Source organism: Protomyctophum bolini (genome assembly GCF_963924005.1).
Source record: "Protomyctophum bolini genome assembly, chromosome: 8".
Classification (NCBI taxonomy): Eukaryota; Metazoa; Chordata; class Actinopteri; order Myctophiformes; family Myctophidae; genus Protomyctophum; species Protomyctophum bolini.
Window position 1 is genome coordinate 37,750,537 of NC_137869.1, and position 12,393 is coordinate 37,762,929.

At 44.9% G+C, this 12,393-nt stretch overlaps 1 protein-coding gene and 1 long non-coding RNA gene across 4 annotated transcripts in view; both read left to right on the forward strand.

Moving 5' to 3' along the window:
• LOC308320344 overlaps positions 1 to 12,393 on the forward strand; it is a 319,513-nt gene that overhangs the window by 63,942 nt on the left and 243,178 nt on the right. The window lies entirely within an intron of this gene.
• LOC308320341 (carboxyl-terminal PDZ ligand of neuronal nitric oxide synthase protein-like) overlaps positions 1 to 12,393 on the forward strand; it is a 183,822-nt gene that overhangs the window by 61,706 nt on the left and 109,723 nt on the right. Inside the window, exons 3-4 of one of the 3 annotated variants that reach the window (XM_080770663.1) lie at positions 1,695 to 1,793; positions 6,059 to 6,117. In XM_080770663.1, the coding sequence (XP_080626789.1) occupies positions 1,695 to 1,793; positions 6,059 to 6,117 (158 nt within the window). The remainder of the gene's footprint in view (positions 1 to 1,694; positions 1,794 to 6,058; positions 6,118 to 12,393) is intronic. The other 2 variants (XM_080770664.1, XM_080770665.1) reach the window with 2 other exon arrangements.

The window sequence follows — 12,393 nt, forward strand, 5'->3', positions numbered from 1 at the left end:
TCTATCCTTCCTTCGTATAGTTTCATTTATGTAAGAAGGTTTCATTGCCGTATCAAGTTCTGCTGGTGCTTTATTAAAGTACAGCTCAGGAAAACTCACATGATTTCCTTTTCCCACTCTGGCAGGTTCATTTACACTTACACAGTTCGCGGGAAATGTCTTTTTTCCAGAGACGCAGTTTGCAAAAGCACACAGACAGCTGAATTTAAACACAATAGGTTTTTTTAAACACATTATCACTCTTGCAGTCAGCAGTGGAATAATATGTGAAGCACAACTATTGAAAAGGGGATAAGGACCACCCCTAAGAAAAATAAATATCACATTTGTGTGAAGTGAGGGGCACTCTTAGCATCAAACATCACATTCCATGCTCAGCCAATCAGCTGAGCACATTCCGTGCTCATACACACAAACACACAAAGCTGTGCATAGGAGGGGATGGCACCCCTCAAAATAATTGGTTGAATTGACCTCCTTAGACCAGTGGTTTTCATTGTTATTTCCAAACTTTTTCAAAAAAAGTTTTTTTTACAGTAATTTCATGAAGAAATCAAGGAAAATCTTAGAAATTCCATAAGTAATAAGTCAAATTAATTGTGAAAAAAAAGTCTACAAGCTCACAACGAAGCATCATGTCGTGAGCTTTTAGCTTTTCTATTTTCACTAGTTTGGGTCCTGTGGAAACCTTTAATCTCTCTTTTTGGTCACAGGCTAAAAGGTTTGGGAACCACTGCCATGGACCAACCTCACAGGCTTCTTTTACAACCAAGCCTTAGGGCCGATTCATACTCATATTTTAGAGCCGAATAAAAGTCTGTTCGGCTCTGTAGAGCCTACAATGTGACGTCATTTGAGGTTCATGAGATGGCCAACAACAAACTGTGTAACCTGCCCCACATTTACAGTATACAGTTTAACCCATTTTGGGTGGGAACCCCTTTTGGTGTTAGCATTATGCTATGCTTTAGCTATTGAAAAATAGCAGATCTACAAGCTCATAGCGCTACCAGCTTGTAGGTCTGCTATTTATTTTTTTTATCGAAGAACGACTGACATAGAAACATAGCTTTTTCAGAAAACTGTCATTTTCAAGCAGACATTTTTATAATCTGATCTCAGGTCAAAATGGTATTTAACTGAGAGCCTCCCAGTGCAACCACAGCCTTCTACTAGTGACCAAAAGTAGCCCCGCTGCGGGGGCAATGATTAGGGGCTGATTGTTAACTGGTGTACATGGGAGTGCTACTGGTCCCCTTTTATCCACCCATGTTGTTCTTCCTCAGCATAGTAGGACTTTCCAACGGAAGTCCTCTTGGGTGTGGCATAACAGTGCGGCAGGAACCTTGATACAATGTGTGGCGGTCGGTGCCATACTTTTGGTGACATGTATAGCACTAATACATGTATTGTTACAATGTGTACAAAACGGCATACTGACACGGATGTTATGAAAGTGAAGAAGGGGACAGTAAAAGTGGTTATGGAGACATATCTGATTTTCCTTTTCTTCTGTATAGAACCGTGTTATCTGTCTCTGCTTCCAAGGTTGACTGATCTTACAGAATGTCCCCGAGCCGTGCTTACTGCTTGGCCGGGTGTGACTCGCTCCTTGTCCCCATGACCCTCCACTAATCTTAATGTCTCTCTCTCTCTCTCTCTCTCTCTCTCTCTCTCTGTTTCCCTCTCTGCAGTACGAGTTCAAAGTGAAAAACATCAAGAAAAAGAAGGTCAACATTGTGGTATCGGTGGACGGCGTGAAAATCAACCTGAGGAAAAAGAAAAAAGTGAGTGTCAGTGATGATATATATTTTTATTCTTTGTTTTATTTTGAATGGACAGTGTAGAGAGAGACACACACCTCCTGTGGGGGACATGGCAATTATCAGTTAGCTACTGCCGTGCCTCCTCTTTGAGTGAAAATGTCGTCTTGCTCTGTCAGTTTGTCATACTTGTGGGAGAGCTTTACTCACCGTGTCGCCACAATATTAACATTTCACAACCAAAGAAAGTGCAATGGAGCCAAAATATGAATTGCAGCATCACCATGACAAATTCTTGTGGAGCTCAAGGTCAGACAATAATCTGAGGACCATACCCTGACAATGACACAAAAAATACAAATAAATCCCTGTTCATATCATAGAAAAACTAAAGATGTACTGTAGCTACCAGTCAATGTTGACAATTCTTTAATGGACCAAACGAGGAGCACATATCGTGATACACCTGTCTGTGTAGCCTACACTGAGTGCACGTGTGTGTGTAGCCTACACTGAGTGCACGTGTGTGTAGCCTACGCTGAGTGCACGTGTGTGTGTAGCCTACACTGAGTGCACATGTGTGTAGCCTACGCTGAGTGCACGTGTGTGTGTAGCCTACGCTGAGTGCACATGTGTGTGTAGCCTACGCTGAGTGCACGTGTCGTGTCGTGCAGCCATGTCAGATTTGCAATCACCACTAGTTGTTGCTTTCATAGCCTAACAATAACATGGATTGTCCTTTAACGTCGTGAAAAGCTATTGTATCCAACTATGCCATTCACGAGATTTGATTAATAAGCATTAATCCAGCAATACAAATAATATTTTAGATTTTATTTAATATTTATATATATCATTTATATATTATATATCTTTTTACTCACATGGTAGAAACACCTACAGTACATCCCGATCCGACGTGGCCGCACGCACGCTTAACAGTCCCTTTTCTCCTCAAAATGAGACAAACTGAGATCTTTGGGACCTTATACTACCTTAATCATTGATCGTGCTAAGAAAGTTAATCCATCACACGTTGCTACACAGCCTAGAATGAGGATTTGTCTCAAAAAGAGGGCTATCCTTTCCGTGTCAGTCGGGCTCTACTTTCATCCCTTTCCACTGATTTCTTTGGTCTCGTCTCCATCACCTTCCCCTCCGCTGATCCCCCTCCACTCGTCTCCTCTAATTACATTACGTCGTCACCTCCTCGTACTGCCAGCCAGACACTGACCTTAACACACCGCTTCCTGAAGACCAGGAGACGACAGGGCTTACATAGGGCTGTGTAAAGACCAAAAGGGCTTTGGGGGTCTGGAGAGAAGCATAAGCCAGCGGAATTTTCATTTCCGATTTGTACCGGAAATGAAAACCGGTCCGGAGCGAAACCGGAGTGTTACACACAGGGAAACAGGACACCAAGCTGAGCACCCGAATTAATTGATATAAAAAATACGTCGTTATGGCATCTGTGGCAACGGGGTACATTAAAGAAAGGCATCAGGAGGCGTCACATGGCACGGAATGAGTTTATCTCGTTCTGGGCCAGATTCGGTTAAAAGTGGTTTCCAAACCAAACCACGCCACTCGCATCACATGCATACTAAGTCAAATAACGGCAGATATGTCGGTTCAGGCCCGAGAAAGGAGGAGAGGAAGGGAAGAAAGGGAAGGAGGCGAGGAATGCTACGTGGGGATAGAGAAGCAGGTGAAAGGAGGAGAGGAGAAGAAGAGAGAGGAGAGGTGAAGCCTCAAGGGAGACTTTGATCACGAGCAAGTGTTTTGTGAAACGAGGAGGAAGGCTGCACGGCTGGAATCCACGGAGACGGAGCCAACAAGACAAGACCGAGCACCGAGGCAGGAGATAAAAGGAGTAAACAAGAGTTTACGGGGGTTCTATTTTGTAGTCCTGTCCATATCCCATACACTTAGTTTTTTTTATTTTCTCATTTCTTGTTTTTATCCCACTCCATCAATCTGCATCGACCACTTCGCTGTTTTCAGAGGAGGCACTTGTTCTTCTACCGCACCAGACATCCAGCGGTTGGTTGTGGGGCGGAGGTCGGCCGTCCCCTGCGGGACCCCCGAGTAATGAATTTAACATCGACTGCAGGACCTTTCCGACCTTGTACAACACTATTTTGCGCTGTACAAACGTCAAAGTGAGCAGCAGTGTCGGTGCATCACTAGTAAACTAGAAAAGGTTGCTCCTCGGAGCACAGGTCGGGCTCCGCCAGGACAGGCAGGTTATTGTGGGCCATCAATGTTGTTTTGCAACAGACGGAAGGCTGTTTCAGAGCCTGGGAGCCCTGCTTGAAAAGGCCCTATCCCCCTTTGTCACCATCTTTGTTTTAGGCACCTCTAGTAGGGCTAAGGTAGAGGAACAGGCTGGTGGGGTTTAAGAAGATCCGCTAGGTATTGCGGTGCCTCTCGCCAGGCCATTAATAGCTTTAAAAGTCAGTATTAAAATCAATTCTAAAAGGAACAGGGAGCCAGTGTAGTGAGGCCAGTACGGGGTGATATGTTCAGATTTTCTTGTTCCAGTGATGAGTCTTGCCAGTGATGATCAAGCCAGATCTAGAGATTAGCTGTTCACAGACGGACACACGCACACATGGACGGATGGATGGATGGATGGACGGACAGGGTGCAAAACATAGTCTCGGCCATGCCTTCAGCCCTGCACAGACAACCACATTCCTACTGATTCATACTTGTTGGTGATGGTTCATTTCCAGTGAGCGAACCATAGTGCCATACACTGTAAAAAACTGTTAATGTCTCCATTTGGAGACGGGCCCATTTGGTTCCATTTGTACTCTCAGAGTTAGATAACAACTGAGGACACTGTGTATAAATCAAAAGGGACTGCAGTGAATTGTTTTCTCCTCTCTCTCTCCCTGGGAGACTATAGATGGATGGGGTTAATGTCCCCGTCTGTTGTTCTATTGGCAGTCATGGGTAAATTGAAGTCAATAATCCATAGCCTGATGTGGGGACTAATTGGTGCCATGAGGCTCATGGCATGAGCAGAATGAAAGGTTGTGGGACAGAGGAACCATGTGTAGCCTCCACCTGTTTGGCTCGCGTGGCTCTCTCTCCCCTGCCACTAATGTCAGTATGACCGTCAGTCGCGCGCGCATGTGCGTGCGTGCGTGCGTGCGTGCGTGCGTGTGTGCGTCCGTGCGTGCATGTGTTCTATTGGAGTGATTATGGCAGCGGTGCTTAGCAGAGATGGAAATCAATACAGGGGAATAATTCCTGTGTAATAGAAGACTGACATTCTGTTTGCGACGTTAAATTGGAGTAGATTCAATCACAGGGAGAGAGATCCAGAGACGGATGAAGATGGAGATGATGTGGATATTAATATTAGGCAAATTTTGATGAGATGAAAATGAAATGCTTTCATTTTACCAGTAAAGATTTGACAGTCTCTCGTCCATCAGAACCCATATCGGATCAGAACCGAGGAAGGAACCTGGCTTGGATACTGGAGAGGAGAGGTGACTTTGAGAGTAGACGTGTAATTGGGGTTATTAAGTTGTCTAGTGGGGTGGGGTACTCCCATCACAGCTGCTTGTGTGATGGATATTAATCACACCTGCAGCAGGGTTAGTTGCAAACTGTGACATGGTAGAAGTGCTCTACATCTGTTCACGGTGTATCTGCTTATGGGTAGTAGTGCATACAAACACACTTCCATGATGTTCAGCACAAATCTATTAGAATAATTTCATTTTGGTTCAAGCCAAGGTCAACCAACTGTTTTACATTGGAAAAAAAAAACCTTTCTGTATTATCTTTGGGAGCCGTTGTTCTAAGCCTTACAACAACGTGGAACCACTTTGAGAACCAGTACGGTTCTGGTACTGGTTCTCAAAGCGGTTCCACTTTTATACTCTCAGAAATAAATGTATTTCATTAGAGAGGATTTGAGAGTAGATCGCAGTATCATTTGGGGGGGTGGTCTGTGATCTAATGCATATTAACCTATTTTGGACTGTAACCCCTTTTGTGTTAGCATTATGTTATGCTTTAGCTATTGAAAAATAGCAGATCTACAAGCTCATAGCGCCACTCGGTGGCGCGCTATGAGCTTGTAGATCTGCTATTTTTGAAAAATCAAAGAACGACTGACATAGAAACATAGCTTTTTCAGAAAACTGTCAGGATGTAGAAGACATTTTTTAGAATCAACTTGTAGAACAGCTATGGAACTTGCTAGGGTTCATGTGTTTAAAATGGTTGATGGTCACATTGGTCACTCACTGGTGTTTTATTTGTCTCCACAGAAGAAGGAGTGGACATGGGATGAGAGCAAGATGATGGTGATGCAGGACCCCATTTATAGGTAAGGAAGCTGTTTATAATGAATTGCATTTTTATAGCGCTTTTCCAAGTGCTAATACATTGGGAGGTGAAGCGGCGAACAGTCAACGCCAGCGTCCTCACACAGGCAATGTGGGGTTCAGTGTCTTGCCCCAAGGGCACTTCCACATGTGGACAGGAGGAGCCGGGATTCAAACCGCCGACCCAGGGACCATTGGACGACCTGAAACACTTCTGGTGCCGCCACAATCTCTCAGAATAAAGGCGCTAGAGCGCCAAGCAGATATGGGCGATTTTACTCTGAAAACCCCAGCCTTCCATTTTCCCCCCAAAACCATCTAACGTAAGTCTGATCTCTTTTTAGAAGCGTTAGTATTCTAACCGAGAAGTCCGAAAATAGGACAGAACATTGCCGTTATGATCAATCTGTGCGGAGGCAGTGTAGATTCTGAGAAAATGGGGGAGTTTGTCGGGCCTATTAAAAGAGGACGGGAAGCGAAGACCGCACGGTTGCTCCCTGAAAGGAAAGAAACGTGCGCAATTGAGACCAAGGAAGCTGAACGCGGAAGTGTTGGCTGCATATAGCCCAAGCCCATAGCGCATGTTTCTTTCCTTCCAGGGAGAAACATGGAGTCCACCGTACGGTCTTCGCTTCCCGTCCTCTTTCAATAGTCCTTGCCGTAAACCAGGAAGTGGATGGCTGCGATATCGAATCCTTTTTCAATGCAAATAATCGGTATCGAATCGTTTTGCAATGCACCTGAATCGCTGTTCAAATGTATCGCTACACCCCTCGTTTTCACCATAGCATAGCAGCGTGTGTGTGTGGACACAGCTCATTTGATGAAGCTTATATGGGAAATTAGGACTATAAATGTGAAACTGTGCATGAAGTGATGGTTGTTCTGACCTCTCCATGATGTTCCTGTGTGTAGAGGTTGCATAATTCAATTTCACAAACCAATGTTTAGGACCATTGAACCCATAGCGAGTTAGACTGCTTGTTGTGTCAAATGGTTTTAGAGACTCTAGTTTTGCACGTCCAGATTATACTGTACACACATTGTGTGTATTCGTATAGGTGAGATTCATGCGTTTGTGTTTTGATGTGGATATAGGTTGTAATAGTTGTTGTGTATGTCTATGGTGGTGACGCATCTCTCTCTCTGGTGCTAATATCAAGAGATGGATCTATGTTTTTAATAACGTACATTCTCCCCACCACGTGTGTGTGTGTGTGTGTGTGTGTGTGTGTGTGTGTGTGTGTGTGTGTGTGTGTGTGTGTGTTAGAGAGAGAGAGAGAGAGTGAGTGTGTTCTTATGTGCACCTGTGAGTGAGCACACATGCTAGCAAGAGACCGTGGCTTGAGTCCAAGTCAGAGGATTATCCTTGAGCCAAATGGATGGCCTGAAGCAAGGCCTATATGTCTGTGTGATGACAGAATGGCGTAAAGGTCTTATATGAACACATGCACGCTGGCAGCCTGGCACACACACACACACACACACACACACACACACACACACACACACACACAGCACATGTAGAGAGTTGGAGGCTCCGACATTGAGACTGTCCAGAGATAAATATTGAGAAATGCAGTGCAATGTATTATGTACACAGTAGTTCTCACAAATACATAATTGCCAGCCGACGCACTAACTCCACTCCAACACATAGGCATATACATGCAGATGCAGTCGCAGTTCTGCATTTCAAAGCTATAGCAGTGTAGTGGATGTACTCCTAATGGAGGCCAAACGGTGCTGCTTGCCTATCAGACCATGGCTCTTTAGCCCACTGGTAACGTGCGTGCCATAGGACTTATAGGTCCCGAGGCTACGTCGGTGGCAGCGGTGTGTTTGGGTACTGTATCCCTGGTGGCTCAGACCTAACGCTGGGTAGTCGACAGCACATTACCGGCCTGGGGTGGAGGTCCCCCCCAGTCAGTCGAGCCTAGCTCCTGGCTGGCACGCGTGGGCGCGCTTCCAGCAGGTGGGGGGCGACGACTGTACTATACATGGTGCTGCGTTGCTGCTTATACCAGGGAGATGGGAGATAAAGAGTAGAGACTACAGTTCTGTTGTCGACACTAGACAGTACTTAGTATACAGGTACATAATGACTCCTACATTTCTCATTGAGACGCACAACTCGCACGGCTCAGACGTTCCACAAGTAGCCCATTTGGGAGCTCAGGCTTTGGAAATTATTCTGTCAGAAAGATGAATTTGACCAGGGTGTTTATTGTAAGGACTTATAGGCCTAGACCAGATATCGGTACCATTTCAGTGGGCAACATCTTACATACCAAATTGCTTATTGAGTCGATACAAGTAATAGCTAAAGAGTAGCTTGTCATATTATTGGACATTTAGGCTACTTTTGTTGCCCATATTAGCATATTCATTGTTTCGAAAAAGCACACAAACTGTCAATATCATATTTAATCTTGAACCTTTAAGACAACTAACACATTTGTAAAGGTAATAAAAGCCAGCTGGTTTAAAAAGCAGGAGGCTTGCGCACATGCATCCAGTTCTTTGCTGGTGCTGGACAGAAGGTAGATACATACAGAGAAGGAGTAGTTTAAAACACCATTTAACTCAGAACACGACGTTGAGCGGCCTTCATCAGGTGACGCTATCACCTGATGAAGGCTGTTCACGGCCGAAACGTCGTGTCCTGAGTTAAATGGTGTTTAACAAAATAAACACCGTTGGTACAAAGACTGTGTGCGGACTACTCCTTCCCTGTAAATAAAAGCCATCTGAACACACACAAAAAAAGAAAATAAAGACAATAATCTGCGTGTGTAATCTACAGTATGTCAAGGTAACCGTAATGTCATCTGTGATGGGGGGAGTTCCACACCATCTACTTTGCATTTTAGGGAATTGATTCCAAGATGCAGGGTTGAGGGACCTCTGTGTGGAGTCTTGGGTTATTGCGGAAGGGTCAGTAGCTGATGTGATCATAGAAGGTAGAAAGCATTGATGAGTCTTGACTGGAAAGGCTGCCTTCTAAAGGATGACCTGGGGAGCATTTGACAGCTTAGTTCCAACATGATGTCCATCAGGTGTCGCTCACAGAGCTTTGTGAGAATTCCTCATTCAGCCTCATCATAGAGCTGTTCCAAGTCTACCACGACTTAACGTGGAGTTTCAGCGCTCTCTCTCTCTCTCTCTCTCTCTCTCTCTCTCTCGCACGCACGCACAGTTCTAGGCGACCAAACCATACAAACTTCAGTTTGTAAAAAATGCCCACTCATATATAGCGTGTGCGCGCGCACACACACACACACACACACACACACACACACACACACACACACACACACACACACACACACCACACGTTTAGTATGTACAACATATTTTGTGGATTTAATACAAACCAACCATTCACGTCAAGATTATTAGTATCTTCTGCAAAACATAACAATAGAAACCAATGGATGAATTCAGAAGTCTCCCCGTTTGAACGCTCAGGAATGCATCGTGTTGCTCTCGGACATAAAAAGTGCATATTCCGTGTCTGCGAGTGGGAATCGTTTCCTTGAATCAAAGAGGCAGTTCAAACTAAGTGACTATCGATTGAGATACTCTTATACGCTTCGTCTGCTTTCTTGGGAGCAGAAACACCAAGAGGTAACCGTTTTATATATTTATACTTTGCAATTAGTTTTGAATGAATCGATTGCCATTGCACCACTGTGGTCGAAACTGAAACACACGCACACACACACAGTTTCAGATCGGAAGTTTTTGACCATTCTTGAATAAGGCTTAAGAGGTATTTTTTCCTTTTCTTTGTGTGTTTCAGTATCTGAAGCACAGGATACAGTAAGTAGCCTACAGCTAAAGGGATAAGAAAACAAAACAAAAAAATAATAATGAGAGAAAGACATAAGCATGATATCCATTTGGTATCAGCCCTGTCTTACGTAAGAACTTCCAGAGGCCGTATAAGCGGACGGGGCGTGAGAGTCCAAACGCAGTGCCGTGTTCCATATTACAAATGCTAATGTGTTAACATACAGTGTGCTCAGCCAGCTCCCCAGAGGCAGAGCACAGACTGCACATCAAAGAGTATTTCTGTCTTGGACTGTTGTAAACGCTCCCCAGTGGGTTTCTCTATGGCGCTCTGCAAATGGACAACGCGTGGCTAATCTTTTTGGAAGGATTCAGCCGGAGGTCTATAGAAATCACCCACATGGGTTTTCTCTTTGAACTCGAGAAGCGGGGCATGTTGTGGGCCTATGGTTGTCGAGGGCTGGAAACTCAGTCACATCTGCTGACCACCAGTACATTATGAAACACCAGCACTGTAAGGAAACTGTCAGGGACGGAAAAAAACACCTTATCACACATGCACACGCACACAATACAGACCACCTGTAGGACACATGTATGGAAGTGTACACAGAGCTTATACACAGATTGTGAACGAAAATGAAAGCCTGGGTACCGGTCCGAGACTAAAGGCCTATTCATAGTCTGGCTTTTCGGTGGTGAGGTGACCACCTCTCCGGTGGTGAGGTGACCACCTCTCCGGTGGTGAGGTGACCACCTCTCCGGTGGTGAGGTGACCACCTCTCCGGTGGTGAGCTGACCACCGGAGCTGAAATAACGTTGAGTGGTGGTGAATAAAAACAGAGAGGGCTGAAGCGGTGGCGGTGGTTTGCTCTTCACCATGGCTCGTGACGTCATGCTGTAGTTCGGTGGTCACCTAACCACCGAAAATCCAGACTATGTATGAGCCTTAAGGTTGACAAAATTGTCACGAGATTCAGTCTTAGTCTTTTTGTCATCGTAGCTTGTTTTTTTTATTTAGTTTTCGTCGGTCTACTCTGCACGCTGACTGGCTGAGCCACCATGATTGGCCGAGAGCGGGCGTGTGTTACATTATTTGCTAAAACATCACAGGTATAGCAAATTCACAGCTAGGAGAAAATTAACAACAGAAGTAATTCTTCTTCAAAATGTGAAGAATTGCAGTGTTAAATTCACATTATGAAGCAAGCTGTGTACTGACTAGAGCCGTCTGTTGTATGAAAGCAACTGAACAAGGTTGTGTGTTTTAACAAATAAGATTACTGTAATCATGTTATTCAAATTCACAGTAAGACGCCCTGAGGGCGAGAAGCGACCTCGCCCTTTACACTCTCGTGTGACCTTGGGCGGCAATGGCTCAGGGGTAGAGTGGCTGGATGGGAACGTGAGGTTCCCATTTCGATCCCGGGCTCCCCCAGAGGTAGTGTATAAGTGTCCTTAATTGAGGAAGACACTGAACCCCTAATTGCTGCCGATGTGCAGGTTGGTGCCTTGCATGGTTTCCTCCGCCATCGGTGCGTGTGTGTGTGTGTGTGTGTGTGTGTGTGTGTGTGTGTGTGTGTGTGTGTGTGTGAATGGGTGAATGTAATGCACAATCTATGCAAATTGCTTTGGATAACAGCGCTATATGAATGTACCATTTATCTTTTCTTGTGTTCCATTGCTTAATTTGACAATTTAGACCTTGGAGTCTAAGGTCTAAGTTGTCAAATTGGTCTAAGGCTTAGACCAATCCGACTGCATCTGCTCTACTGTAACTGTACTAACGGCAACAAGCTCATAAGCTACGTAAGCTTACTAAAGTTTCATCTGACTTGAACGCACAGCACGCACAGCACCACCATTACAATATTCCCCTTCAATCGAAGAGTCCCGCACTTTCTACACTCCAGTAGTAGATTGCTTCTAAAGATCTCAGACAGAGTGATCTTTGTGTGAGAAGGTTCATATTGTTGTTGTTGAGGCAGACGTGCCAGGCGACAGAGATGAGATTACAGGAACTGTTCACTGCAACTGATACACTGTACAGATACTGTATCACCATTCAGGAAATATCAGTAGAGGGGGGGGCGGTGTTACAGTAGAAGCACAAGCATTTTACTGTACACACTGTGTGTGCATGCACGCACGCACACACACACACACACACACACACACACACACACACACACACATGCAGTCAGAGTAACGTTGTGGGTGTTTCATTACAGCTGCCCTCTTTATAGAGCCTCGGGGCATAACCAGCAGATTGGCTCAATACGGAATATCAGGAATATATTTAATTCTCTGGATCAACAAGCGTGCACACACACACACGCGTACACACACACACACAATGAAGCGCGCGCACACATTTCTGAACCAGTGAAAAACCCCAGGACATCATGAAACGCAGCCTTGACATGATTGGGGTGGAAGTAGAAACTATTTATTTACATAACCAGCATTGTTTTGAATCAGGC